Source organism: Dipteris shenzhenensis, chromosome 16 (assembly GCF_047967505.1).
Source record: "Dipteris shenzhenensis isolate YYH24624 ecotype China chromosome 16, Dip_SZ_1.0, whole genome shotgun sequence".
Classification (NCBI taxonomy): Eukaryota; Viridiplantae; Streptophyta; class Polypodiopsida; order Gleicheniales; family Dipteridaceae; genus Dipteris; species Dipteris shenzhenensis.
In genome coordinates this window covers 8,445,260-8,459,154 of record NC_141611.1, presented here as the reverse complement: position 1 = coordinate 8,459,154, position 13,895 = coordinate 8,445,260, and the positions used below count along the sequence as shown (strand labels likewise).

The window sequence follows — 13,895 nt, the reverse complement described above, 5'->3', positions numbered from 1 at the left end:
GCTATTTGTAATTAAATATTTGTCCAAGAGTATAATGATTCGTCTAGCCACTCCTCTCTTTACTTTTGAGAGTCTAATAAGCAGCATTATTGATGGGTCTAAGAACCATTGAATCCTTTAAGGAGATCAATTTTGAACATCATCATATTGATGTAACAACTATTGCATGTCTTTGTCCTCCAAATCATCATATTGATGTGACAACTATTGCATGTCCTTCCACAGTTTAGAGACTGGCTAGGGAAGGCATATCAGAATCAATGCTCAAGCATCCAGCAACGAAGTGCTAGGCTTTGATCTCTTCTCTAACTGATGTCTCAAAGTAGAGTTATATGGTCCATATATGTTCTAAAGACCGTCTTTGGCTCCCCCTCTTTGATGCTGATGGTGGTAGCTAGACCTTAGGTCAATCTCAGTTTTTTATTTTTTAGCATCCTTCAGTTCATCCAACAAACCATTGATTCTAGATATCGAAATCCATTTTTAAAAGTGATTTATTGAGGTCAATACACGTCTAGAGGACCTATCCTCTTCCACCAGGAGAATTGAAGATGCAAAGGGTGATTGGCTATTTGTAATTAAATATTTGTCCAAGAGTATAATGATTCGTCTAGCCACTCCTCTCTTTACTTTTGAGAGTCTAATAAGCAGCATTATTGATGGGTCTAAGAACCATTGAATCCTCTAAGGAGATCAATTTTGAACATCATCATATTGATGTAACAACTATTGCATGTCTTTGTCCTCCAAATCATCATATTGATGTGACAACTATTGCATGTCCTTCCACAGTTTAGAGACTGGCTAGGGAAGGCATCTCAGAATCAATGCTCAAGCATCCAGCAACGAAGTGCTAGGCTTTGATCTCTTCTCTAACTGATGTCTCAAAGAAGTAGAGTTATTGCTTCAAGGCCATATTACCAACGGTCCATGAGCTTTGGAAAAACATATTAAAAGAGGGTAACATTTCAATTGATTTAAGTTGGATTTTAAATGATTCAGTGGGCATTCATGATACATGTGGAGCATCTCAATTTGCAAAAACAATGTTTTCTAAATTTATTTTCTACGGCACGGTATAGCCAAGGAAATAAATTCTTGGCACCAAGGAAAGCATGACACTAAATCATTTGATGAAACCCATAGAGGATTCTAGATATTTTAGAATGAAGGCAATTTCTCTTACTTTGCACAAACTATTTTCTTAGGTTACTTTTGTGCAGCACTTAAAGCTAGTTGAAACTAGAAGATCGATTTCAGCCATTGAAACAGTAAGCCAGGGCACACTTGATCAACTCAAAGAAGGAAAAAAGGAATGCGTGCCTGGATTCCCGCATGGCTACAAAGGTAAAAGTCAAACTCTGTAGGATGGCATATCTTAGAATCCACAACAGTGCCTGCACAAGTAGCAGCAGCATTAGGAATACAACAACACAACATCATTTCAGAAAAGCTCGAATCAATTTTCTTGCAAGTGTATGAGGAAACCTGGAAGGATATTTCCACTATTGTCTGTGCTGCGCCTATCATTGTGGTCATTGGCAAAAAGGCGTGTGTGATGGCGCTTTTGAACTACTACAAACGTGACAGGGGGTTGATAGTTTGGTTCGAGTGATGCACAAGCCTAAGAGACACAATAAATTAGTTACGTGCAAAGTATGTACCCAAGTAAGAGCATAGTATTTTTTGAAACTATGGAGCATTGCAATGAATTTGACCAAAGTAAGCAAATCAGTAAATCCTGCATTTTTGTTACTGAACAAAGGAAAAGAAAAGCCTATTTGCCTATGTTCCCACTTATTGACACAAAACATTACAATCAGCTGCATCATTCACAAAATGATGTTCCTTCAACACATTTCAGATACCTTGCGTATAGCATCGAGTTCATGCAATAGTACTTGATAAAATTGCCCTTCGCTCACCCCATCTCTGAAAGCACTCAAAATTTTCAGATGATAAATAATCCCAAAAGAAAGATCATCATTGTCAATAAGACACTCAAGCATGTACAGACATAAAATAGGTTGTATACAGACATTTGCAACAAAGAAAGAATTGCAAAGAGTTCCAAGACCAAACTTCCAAACCAAAAAAATTGTGTTAAGCTCAAAGCTACCTGTAAAATATGATGCGCAGAGGCTTTTGGCCAGTTGCTCGTCGGAAAGAAATCAATAGTTCCCTGATGCAAGAGGAAACGCATTAAAGAGTGTACAACGCTTGTCCAGGTCAGAAGGCATGAAATGCCAGCACTAGCAAAATAGAACAGTGCTATGTGTAATGACACTCAATTCTGTGTATGTATTGTGTCTACATGTGTTGTCTGTGAACAGGGATAAGACATGCTTAATCATTCCTCCTGTCTGTGGACCACGAACAGGATCGACCCAGCTCTTGAATAAATCTTGTATCAACTCCTGTCGATGTTCTTGTGCACACACTAACCCTGCATATTTAGTTACTTCCGGCCAGTCTTGCGAGGCCACGACCTGAAAATTTTGAATTGTTTTTGTGTGAACCCTTGATGACAGCATATCAGCCACCCCAAGCCACCAAAAAGATAAAAAGCTAGGAAATAATCCGACAAGAAACAAACCCACTGCAGTCTTCCCTCAAGTGGCAAAAGTATCTTACAGCAGCAATGGAGGGACTAGAATCCTCTCCTGGATGTGGATGTGTCACATCTGCTCCAAAAATAATAGTTGGTATGTCGCTGACAAGGGGTATTCGACGGGAGAGAGCATCAACCAGCACCGTGTTCCTCCCTCCAACCTGAGACTCACCAACTCATATGCCTCACGAACAAAACATGGCTGTAAACTTGCTTTTATAATACACATAACATAATTTCCCGCCTTTACTAAAATATCATCAGATGGACAATAACTTTCAATTAAATAGGTTAAGTGTATACCTAGATAAATCCAAGAACATTCCCAAACTCATCCTCTAAAAACACAACATAGTGCAGTTTCAATCTCACGATAGTCACTCATAAGATTGAAAACCATAAACTCCATCACGCATAGCAGGGACTAGCTACTATGACATCCCCAATGACGTCATCAGCGCCCAACAGTGGGTGTAGACCATAGTATAAAAATATGCTCTCACACATACACATCCACACACTTTTTTTTTTTGTAAAACCAAGATACTTATATTATAAGACATTCATTTACATCCAGGCCGTGCTCAAAATAGAGCTACAGCCCTATCCATCAGAAACAGTAAAAGAAAAGTTGAATACAAGAAACATCCAAATCTTCCTCATGTAAGGCATCATATAAAGACTGCCTTAATGAGGCTCTGAAAAACTCATAAGGATGCTGAAGAGGAGAATTCAGATATGCTTGGATGCGCTGCAGCCAGAGGGTCCATAAGGCCCAGTATCTGATCCAGTGGAAGAAGAGAGAATACTGTGACAAAGAAGCTGATAGTTTGCCATACATCCAGAAAAACCTGTAGAATCTGTGTGCTGGAAATCTGAGAGATCAAAAATAGGAGATTCTATCTAGAAGGTCTCTGGAATATGAACAAAACCACAATAGATGCGGAATACTCTCCGATGCAAGGTGACATCTTGGACAGAGAGATGAAGCTATTCGTCGTTTAGCCAATTTCACTCCCACTGGGAGAATACCAACAATACATCTCCATAAGAATAGTCTTTGCTTCAATGGCATTTTCAACTTCCATATCATTTGCAATCTTCCTTTCCACCAGGCTGATGACTTGTTCAGATGCCATAAAGAATTAGCATGATGGGCAATCCAAGGAGGAGGTAAAATTAATCTATAAGCCTGTATAGATGTCAATGACTGCAAAGGCTTAGAAGAAATGCTTGAACTTGAAGACTGAAGGTGCCAATCTTGAAGCCTGTCACTGCCATTCAATGTCGGAATCGGAACCAGAGGAAGTAGGAGATCAGCAATAGCTTTCCAAATAGGTCTATGATGCATTGCCAGGTTGTATTGTCTACATGCTGCTGGAAAAAGGAGAAGATTTCCTTGCATATCTACAACATCATCAATGAACCGAATACCCATTTTCATAAGATTGTAAGCTCTGATGGGTTGTTGAACAGCAAGGGGAGAGGAAAACACAGCACTCCAATGAATACTCTCCAATCTGAGTGATGATGCTAGAGAAGCAAGATGAGGAGACCATTTGATGTGAGAGAGTACTTGCTTCCAATCCTAAATCAAGGAATTAGAAAATGGACAAGCAGGGATTTTACCTTGAAATTTTCCAAGTACTACTTCCGATGGATCTACTATCCAATGTCCATAAGCTTGTGTGCGCATCTGACCACACAAAATTGCTAGCATAATAGACCAAGGCTGCTCTTGTTGAAAGAATGTTTTGAGCATAGTGATCTTTCTTGCCAACACATGATATTTGATGTTTATTATATTCAAACCACCATGCATTTTGGGTGAGCAAAGCAAGTCCATTTTGAGCAACCGTAAAGCTTTTTTGTGAAGCTTGGTTTTCCAAAAAATCTCCATGGCTTGAGACATAAAGGATGAGAGATCTCGAGATGACCAATGTAATAGAGGAAGGTAGAACTGAACATAAGCTAGAACAATAGACTGGACAATTCGAAGCCGTACATGCAGAGGCCATGTGGAAATCTTCCAATATTGTAATTTGTCCTGAATTTTGTTGAACACCCATAACATTTGTTGCTTATTACTGATTTTCCAGCCAATAGGATAACCCAAATGTCTAACTATATTTTCCAGTTGAATAATCTGGCCTGGCCACAGAATAGCATGCCAATCACAAAGCTTGAGAGGCATGAGTTTTGATTTCTGAAAATTAATTTTAAGACCAGCTGCCAACCCAAAATCTGAAAGGGTATCCATCAATAGGCGAATCTCCAATGGACTGTTCTTTAGCATGAAGAATGAATCGTCTGCATAGGCCTGCGCTATGAAGGGTCGTGAACCAGAAATCTGAAGCCCCTCTAGCTGTCCAGTATCAACCATGTGATCCATATAAAGAAGCAATGGATGTGAAGCGATGGCATAAAGCAAGGCACTGAGAGGACATCCTTGTCGAACCGAACGTTCGAGAGTCCAAGACTCAGACAAATGTCTCCCTATAAAGCATTGTGCAGTAGAATTTGAATAAAGCCAATATATGACATTAGATAGCTTTGGCCCAAAACCAAGTTTTTGCATGATTTGAGAGACATAATCCCACTGTACTGTATCAAACGCCTTTGCGACATCCACCTGCATGACCAACACATCTTGATCTGAATATTTAGCATATTCCATTGCAATAAGAGTGTTAGTGATATTGTCATGTATATGCCGTCTTGGAACAAAACCATATTGCCTGGGATGAAGTCCATCATGAAGGATATCCTTTATCCGATGTACTAACATTTTGGCAATCAGTTTGTATATCACCGGCATCAAAGTAATTGGTCTCCAGTCATCCATAGTCTCACAAAGAATCTTTTTGGGCACAAGCCTCACCAGACCATGCTTCCAAGCTGAGGGAAGATGTTGGTGCTGCCATGCTGAATTAATAAACTGCAGAATTGGACCCTTCATTTCTGGCCAAAAGGCTTCGAAAAATTCAACCGTCAGACCATCCCAGCCAGGGGATTTATGTTTACCCAAATGCTTAAGGGCTTCCTCCAGTTCATCATCTGAAAAAGACATTTCCAGCATTGAGGCTTTTTGCGAGGAGACAATGGGAGAAACAAGCTCAGTAAATCTGTTACGAGCCAATGCAACCTGAGGTGCAGTAGAAGAAGGCTGAGAATAAAGGAGCTGAAAGTGATCCAGACATTGTTTTTCAAGCTGAGAGAGAGATTGGGTCCAGAGACCATCTGATTTCCTTACCCTCATGATAGATTGGCTTTGCCTATGTGCATGTAAGTTCCGGAAAAAAGATTTAGAGGAACAGCCCTTATCTAGCATGGGTTTAACTCTGGCCCTAATCTGCCATTTAGACAGCTTGCGTTTGTTATTGGCATCAATTATAGAGGAAGCACAAGATAATAAATGCTGTTCAGAATCAGATAGAGATCTTTGATGACTAATCTGTACAAGATACTGCTTGTATGATTTTGCCCACTGGATATGCTGTCTGGTTTCTGCCAAGTACCATCTTCCATATTCCTTGATGACATTTTGAATACGATTTATGAAAGAGATCCAAGCAAATTCCAGATCCTCCTGAGCATGGGATAGCAATGGCCTGCAAGCCAGTCTGATCATATGCTTGAAATTTTTCATGAGAAAGATAGAATTGATTAACCTGTAAATTTCTGACTGAGGAGAGCTGCAAGTCATCCAGAGGCATACCAAAAGAAAGGGTGAGCCAAAGTGGAGTGTGATCAGATAGTTGTTGTGAATAATCAGTCCACATCCGACATGTATATTCATCATATTGCTGAGCATGAATGAGATAAAATCTATCAAGCCTGGCCCAATAATCTGTGAAAGCATTATGATGATATGTAAATCCCATCACTGAAGGATGAGTTGCTGTCCATAAATCTGCAAATCGAAGTGATGATGTCATGTGTTCCCATTGCTGGATTTCAGAGGGCAGCATATGTGATTTATGCGTGGTATTGTCCTTCCAAATCACCACAAAGTAGAGCATTAGAGGACCAAGGATATTGCTTTATGGAGTTCCACATTTGAGCTCTGGAAGCTGAATTTTGAGAGGCATACAAAGATCCTATTTCAAAAATCTCTCCATTGATCATACATTGAATAATCATCCATCGTCCACCTAGATCATTATATGCTATCAAGGGTTGCAGATCATGTCTGGCTAAAATGCACAGCCAAGAAAATTGTTCCGATCCTGAATAGAATATATCATATCCTGAAAAAAACCCATGCTGTCCAGCAAAAAAATGCTGATTATGCTCTAGGAGACATACAACATCCGGATGAGTTGTATTTATATAATGCCAGAGAAGCCTCCATTTATTCTAGTTGCAGAGGCCCTGTATATTATAGGAAAAACATTTAAGAGAAACACTCATGAAAATATATACAAGAGAATGATCGGTCCTCCAAAAGAGCGGGAGGCCTCAAGCCTCTGCCATTGCCACAGGGTCTTGCTGACCCTCAGCTTCCATTTCCCTGATAATATCATCTTCTTCACAAAGGGGAAGACCCTTCTTGACTGCATTGACCCAAGCCTTTGTGATGGGGCTGCTTGAAGAGGTAGAAGATTGACCTGGAGAAGGAACAGAGGCATCCCAATTACGAGATTGGAGAGGTCTTTGTTTGAGAGGCACCGTCTTCTTTGCAGTCTGCCATCCCTCATGAGAAGGTGAAATATTTTCTCCTAACTTGCTTTTACCTTTATCCTTATTTTGAGCTGAATTGGCCTGACTCCCTGTATGACCTGAAGGCTTTGGTCCTTTAGCTTCAATCTTTTCCACATATGTCTTCTGACCTCCTTAATTAGATGGCAGAGGAATAGCAGCTGGAGGAGGTGGATGAAGGATAGAAGGACACTCCGAAGCAAGATGCCCAAATTTGTGACAAGAAAAACAAGCTCCAGCAAAAATGCCCCATTTTAAAGTGAAATATTTCTTGCCCAAATTAACACCCTCAATCTCAACTGCAATAGAAGAAGGGGTCGGTCTATCAGTATCCCATAATATGCAAAAACGATTTTTATTACCTGTTGGACGAGGGGGACAGATCACTTGCCCCAATGTCATAGCTAAACCTGGAAGCTCTGTTCTCATATAATCTGGAAAATCAACCACTTCAACCCATACAGGGCAATGATGCTTGATGAGGTTCTGATAGTCCTTATTGGGGGACCAGGGCATGATATGCACCATCTAGCGACCAAAAAATAACGGAGACATTTCCAGCATCTTTTGTTTTGTCAAAGCGTCCAAAAGATGAACTTCATAAAATCCTCGGGAGGCAAAATAGACTCCTTCTACAAAACATCCACCTAGGAGAGAATTCACCCATTGTCCCACATCATTAGCAGAGGGAATTTTGCCTGGGAAAAAGATGATAACTGCAGTTTGAGAGAGCTTCTTCAAAGGTTGCACAAGAGATGGCAGCTTCATTTTGTAAGTGAGTTCCGGAGTAGGTTGAATCCATTCCCTTCTGCTTTGTTGAAAATCATCATTCAGCATATTAAACACATAAAGAAGCATCTTCAGAAGAAGGAGCTATGGGAGAAGAGGCTTCCTTTGATTGTCTTTTGGGTTCAAGAGAGAGGGCTCTCTTGACATAGTACTTATTTGCTTCTGCCATGGAGGCTAAGGGATTTAACAGATATCAAACAGGGAGATTCGGACAGGGACGAAGAAAGGCTCACAGGCTGTATGGACGCTGGGAAGAAGCACTGTACGATCAGATTGGGAGATTACAGGAAAAGACTGAGAAACTGTGCGGGATCACCGACGGGCTGTACGGGACAACGGACAGTCTGTACGGAAGAGTTGAAGGACTGTACGGAATAATTAAAGGGGAAAATACGAACGGACTGTATGGGCTTTGGGAAGGAAGACTGCAGGTGAGAAGTGACGAGCAAGGTCGAACGGAGCAGCGATGGAAAGGTAAACAACGACGGCCGTACGATGGTACGGACGAAGCAACGGGCGCCAAACTCTGATGGACGACGATGAACGATGCTCACCGTACATCCGTCGCACACCCTCTCTCACACACACGCTCACCGTACGTTCGTCGCTCACACGCTCACCGTACGTTCGTCGCTACACACACCACGCACACACCTCACACACTCTCTACACACGACCATACACATCCACACACCCACACATACTTGAGCATCCATTTATACAAAGTCTTCGTACTGAGTTTCTGTAGGCACTCCGGAGGTGAAGGACAGACTCAACCATGACGAAGGCTAGCACTAAAGGAGTAGGCTACTCAAAAGGTACTCCAAAAACTCTTCATTCAAGCTACAACTGCTTGTGAAGTCTAAACAATTTCATTTTAGTCTCTCGCAAACGAGCATCTAAATCTAGCTGATAGGGCAACACACCATTTAAGATAGAAAGAATAATCACAATACCAACAGGCCGCAACTTGGACAAAAACTTTACAAGGTGAAATTTGCATGTCCGCTAATACTTGGACGAAAACAAGTTAAGTGTAACTATAGAAATCTAAGAGCAGAAGATAAAAACAAAGTTCAAGGATCCTTAAGCTCCTGTAAATCCTCAAAATGAGACCCTTCAAAATATAGCAGCATGAGAGCAAGCACATCACAATGGATCTATTTCAAGGCCAAGGTTGGTTATTTCAATTCTAAACATTGTATTTGTCACATGCACTCCTACACTTGGGTGCAAGGTGACAACGGGCTGCATCGATGAGTGCAAGTAGATCCCTAATCTAGGTGATTTTGTCATATGCCATGACCCCATTGTGAGCCCTTGTCCAAGGACACTTGGGCACGAGCTACATAAGTCAGTCTCTCAACCCTCCGTCAAGTCAAAAATCAAGTCCATGTTCACTAGTACCCACTGGAGAACAGTAGGTTAGTGTTTCCATCTTAGGGTGTAGCCAGGTCTAGGTCTCAGCCTAGGTTGGGAGCCAAAAGGGCCCCCAAAGGCTGGACCAAGAGAAAGGGACAGGATCAGCCAAGGTAGGAGCCCCAAAAGGGCCCCTTGACGGAGAAAGGGCTGGGGAGGGCACCTTTTATAGGCTACCCTTCTCCCCTCCCTAGGCAGCTAGTAGGGCTGGCATTTAAGGCCCAACCAGCCAACTGGCTGGTCAGCAGTTTTATGATGGTTGGGCCAAAGGGGGGCTTGCTTCCCTCATTTCTCACTCAGTTCCCCCACAGTCCCGCCTCCCCCAGAGCAGCCTCTAGCCTGTCCGAAAATCCCCTGCAGGACAGCAGCAAACTCAGCATCCCTTTGGTGATTCCAGGAGGGTGCCTACGCAGCACCATAGCCTGGGCTCGGAGTATTTCTGTCTGCCCTTAACCTCTCTCACTCACATAGCTGCCCGGGGACAGCACAAGCCTCTTCAATAGCCTTGCAGAGTGGTCTACATCGACGGTGTGGGCAACGCCTGCTCCAGTTCTGCTTTCTGCCCCCTCTTGCTCCATATCTGCTCTCCTGCTCGAGATCTGCCCCTTCTGCTCCTCTGCTCCAGATCTGCCCCTTCTGCTCCAGATCTGCTCTTCTGCTCAAGATCTGCTCCTTTTCTTCATCATGTTGCTATTCCAGATAGCCTGAAGGTTCCTTCCTCAGAGCATGCTGGTTTTCAGCCATTTCCTAGGGCAGCTCCAGCCCTTCTTCATCTTCGTCATCATCGAGCTACACGGAGGACTACATTTCGCTCCCTCTGCTGCTATCTTTTCTATTGTTTCTCTACATGGAATCATCTTTCTGATTCACCTCAGCCACGGTCCTTGAGACACGACGGCTTGAGGTTCTTGTATTCAGTTTTTCATATTACCGACAAGTACTATGTTTTCTGAGTTCCGTTCTTCAGTTGTGTCTGAGTATTGTCTATTTTTTGATCGCTCCACTGCAAACCCTATCGTTTCTCTATATGGTATCAGAGCCATGGTGATCTAAAGACCCCAGATCTCTCGTGATCTAAAGATCCTGCTTCTTCAAGGAGGCCATAGGTACGGGGAGCATCACTCCTATGAACATATCAGTTTCCTCTTCATTCCGCTGCGCACTAAGGGAGAGAACTCCATCCCTCCCTCCCTTTCAGAACTCCATCTTCTACTCCCATCCCTCCCTCCCTTTCTTACCTCCATCTTCTACACCCATCCCTCCCTCCCTTTTCGGTTTCAAGCTTGACACTCCCCATTCCTTCGAACAAGGAGGTCATGATCCTTCATCTCTACCAGATCTCCATCGGCATCAACTTCCAGGATCTACAAGTTCTCCCTAGGCGGGACCCTTTCTGTTCAGATGTGTCTTGATCACTGTTGTTTCGAATTCTTCTACATTCATGGAGGCGGGGATAGACTCCTCTCTCCCGAGGTTCAAGATCGGGCACACACTGGATCACTGTTCAGCTCCGACCTCTTCCTTTGGTGAAATCCTACCATCTCTGGATTATCAGTGCTGCTACGACATATTTGTTCTTTACCTTTGCTTTTCCCTCCACCTTTCGGTGCTGAGAGGGGGTGGCTTATTCTCTCGAGCTTCACAGTGTTCTTATTTCAGCTGATCATACGTGATCCCTTGCAAGGGCACTCCTCTTGTGATCATCTCTTGGGCATTTCACAGGGATAGCCACCACCACCGTCGACATCCCTACACGAAGCTCCAAGCACACAATGTCTGCCCCTCCAAATTGGCAATTGAGAGGGGGTGTTAAGCAACTAGCAATCCCCAATTTCTGGGGGCAAACATACCAATTTGCAGGCCAGCCAAAAGGTCAGCTAGCAGGGGTCTGGCCGACCAGCTGGCCAACCACCTCGCAAGCCCACCGACCAACTGGCAAGCCCACCGACCAGCTGGCCGACCAGCTAGGTCAGGCCTATAAAGGCACTAGCCCCCCACACTCTCACTGACAGGACAGGACCTGCAGCTGCTCCTCATCTCCTCCATCCTTTGCTGCAGCCCCGCCTGCTCCAGTTCTGCTTTCTGCCCCCTCCTGCTCCATATCTGCTCTCCTGCTCCAGATCTGCCCTCCTGCTCCAGATCTGCCCCTTCTGCTCCAAATCTGCACCTTCTGCTCCACCTTTTCTTCATCATGTTGCTATTCCAGATAGCCTGAAGGTTCCTTCCTCAGAGCATGCTGGTTTTCAGCCATTTCCTAGGGCAGCTCCAGCCCTTCTTCATCTTCGTCATCATCGAGCTACACGGAGGACTGCATTTCGCTCCCTCTGCTGCTATCTTTTCTATTGTTTCTCTACATGGAATCATCTTTCTGATTCACCTCAGCCACGGTCCTTGAGACACGATGGCTTGAGGTTCTTGTATTCAATTTTTCATATTACCAACAGGCACTATGTTTTCTAAGTTCCGTTCTTCAATTGTGTCTGACTATTGTCTATTTTTTGATCGCTCCACTGCAAACCCTATCGTTTCTCTATACCATAGCCCGGGCTCGGAGTATTTCTGTCTGCCCTTAACCCCTCTCACTCACATAGCTGCCCGGGGACAGCACAAGCCTCTTCAATAGCCTTGCACAGTGGTCTACATCGACAGTGTGGGCAACGTTGGCCTTGGTGAAGATTGGGTTGTTTCTCAGGCATTCGTGGGTCAGCTCTCAATGTCAAAGTCATCCTTCTCTGAACGAGTGTCATTTGTATTCTGAGTCCTCCGAACATAAAGCAAATTCTTCCCTATTTGGGAAAGGGGGGTACAAGGATCCAATCTGGTGTCGTCTACATTTCTCTAGCCCCCCAACATGCGTGGGCGGGTCGATATAAGTACTGGACCAATGCTGCCACCAAGGAACTGCCTCACCGGTCAGATGAGGGGCGGCTAGGTGTTGTTCGTTCAAAATGCGTGCTAACGAAAAGTGAGCAACAAAGGGATGAATAAATCGCAAAATAGCTGAGTGGCCGCACTTACCGTCATTGTTCGTGAAGTTCAATGTGGACCAATCTTTGTTGATGTGAACCCGATGGGGAAGCTGTGCTCATGCTAGCCTGCATAGTGGCCAACATTTGTTTGTGCTGGAGCAACATGGCTTCCCAATCGAGTAGGTGCCATCTGGTCACGTCTAAGTGCCTCCTCCTGCTTGCTCTCCTAGAGCATTTTCTCCTCTAGCTGCTTGCCTTTTTCACCCAACTGTCGTGAAGTTTCTTCGAGCTGCCCCAGGAGGATTCGTTTTTTGTTCCATGAGCTTCTCTAACATTTCTGAAACGTATTTCTTTGTCTTCTTGGTAGTCAAAATCTTGCTCTTCTTTTCTCCTCAGTTGCTGGTCCGCATGTCCTTTCACCTTTACAGGTTGTGCAATGTTGTGGATGTCTCGCGCACAGAAGTGTGGTGCTTTGTCTACCATAGAGGCCAAGTATGTTGCAGCCACAGAGGGTTGCAAGGAGGCTATATGGCTTGATTGGATAGTGGGAGATTTGGGGATTCATACACGTGTACCGACATTGCACAGTGATTCCATGAGTGCTATTCAGCTACCACGAAATCTGGTCTTTCATGCAAAGACCAAACACATTGAGGTGAAGTACTATTTCATCAGAGGACAAGCGTATAGAGCTTGTCAAGGTTCATATAGATGATAAACCTACATATATGCTGACGAAGAGTCTACCTAGTTAGCGGTTTGAGTATTGTCATGTATTGATGGGCATTGGATAGTATGCTCATTAGATGCTCTCCCTTAAAGGCACATTGGCCTTTAAGTGGGAGGTTGTGGGATTTAAAGGCCACTGTGCCTTAACCCTGGTTACATACAATACTCAAACACACACACACACACACACACATATATATATATATATGGATGACATAGAAGATATATATATATATATATATATATATATATATATATATATGGTTATATACAATACTCAAATACACACACACACACACATATATATATGGATGACATAGAAGATTAGGGTGTTTTGCACCTACCAAAACTTGTGTGGCTCTCCCTCTCTCTTAGCCTCTTCCATTGAGAGCACTCTCAATTATATCCAGAAGGTGTGGGTGTATCTTTTAAAAAAGAGTCACACAAAACCATGCACTCGCAGTGGTCAAGCTGGATTACAGGTCGAAGCTCTGATCCCATTGTAACATGCAACAGTATAGATCGTGTAATCGCAGAAGTCAAGGATCTGAATCTGAAAGACGAGTTTGGACAGAAGTATTCTTTGTATTCCTCTAATTTTCTACATCCAAGCAACCCGAGCTGTTCGCAAAGGCGCTGTGTGTGCACTAGCTGAATTCAGTACAGCCAGCTCCTCT

General features: G+C 43.4%; 1 protein-coding gene across 1 annotated transcript in view; it reads right to left on the bottom strand.

Annotated features, from left to right (window-relative positions):
* The window catches only part of LOC147892502 (protein argonaute PNH1-like), a 70,442-nt gene that overhangs the window by 30,260 nt on the left and 26,287 nt on the right, over nt 1–13,895 (bottom strand). The window contains exons 15-20 of the mRNA XM_087386909.1: nt 2,635–2,772; nt 2,347–2,489; nt 2,120–2,182; nt 1,869–1,932; nt 1,489–1,624; nt 1,324–1,397 (exon numbers count right to left, since the gene is read on the bottom strand). Of these exons, the coding sequence (XP_087243035.1) occupies nt 1,324–1,397; nt 1,489–1,624; nt 1,869–1,932; nt 2,120–2,182; nt 2,347–2,489; nt 2,635–2,772 (618 nt within the window). The remainder of the gene's footprint in view (nt 1–1,323; nt 1,398–1,488; nt 1,625–1,868; nt 1,933–2,119; nt 2,183–2,346; nt 2,490–2,634; nt 2,773–13,895) is intronic.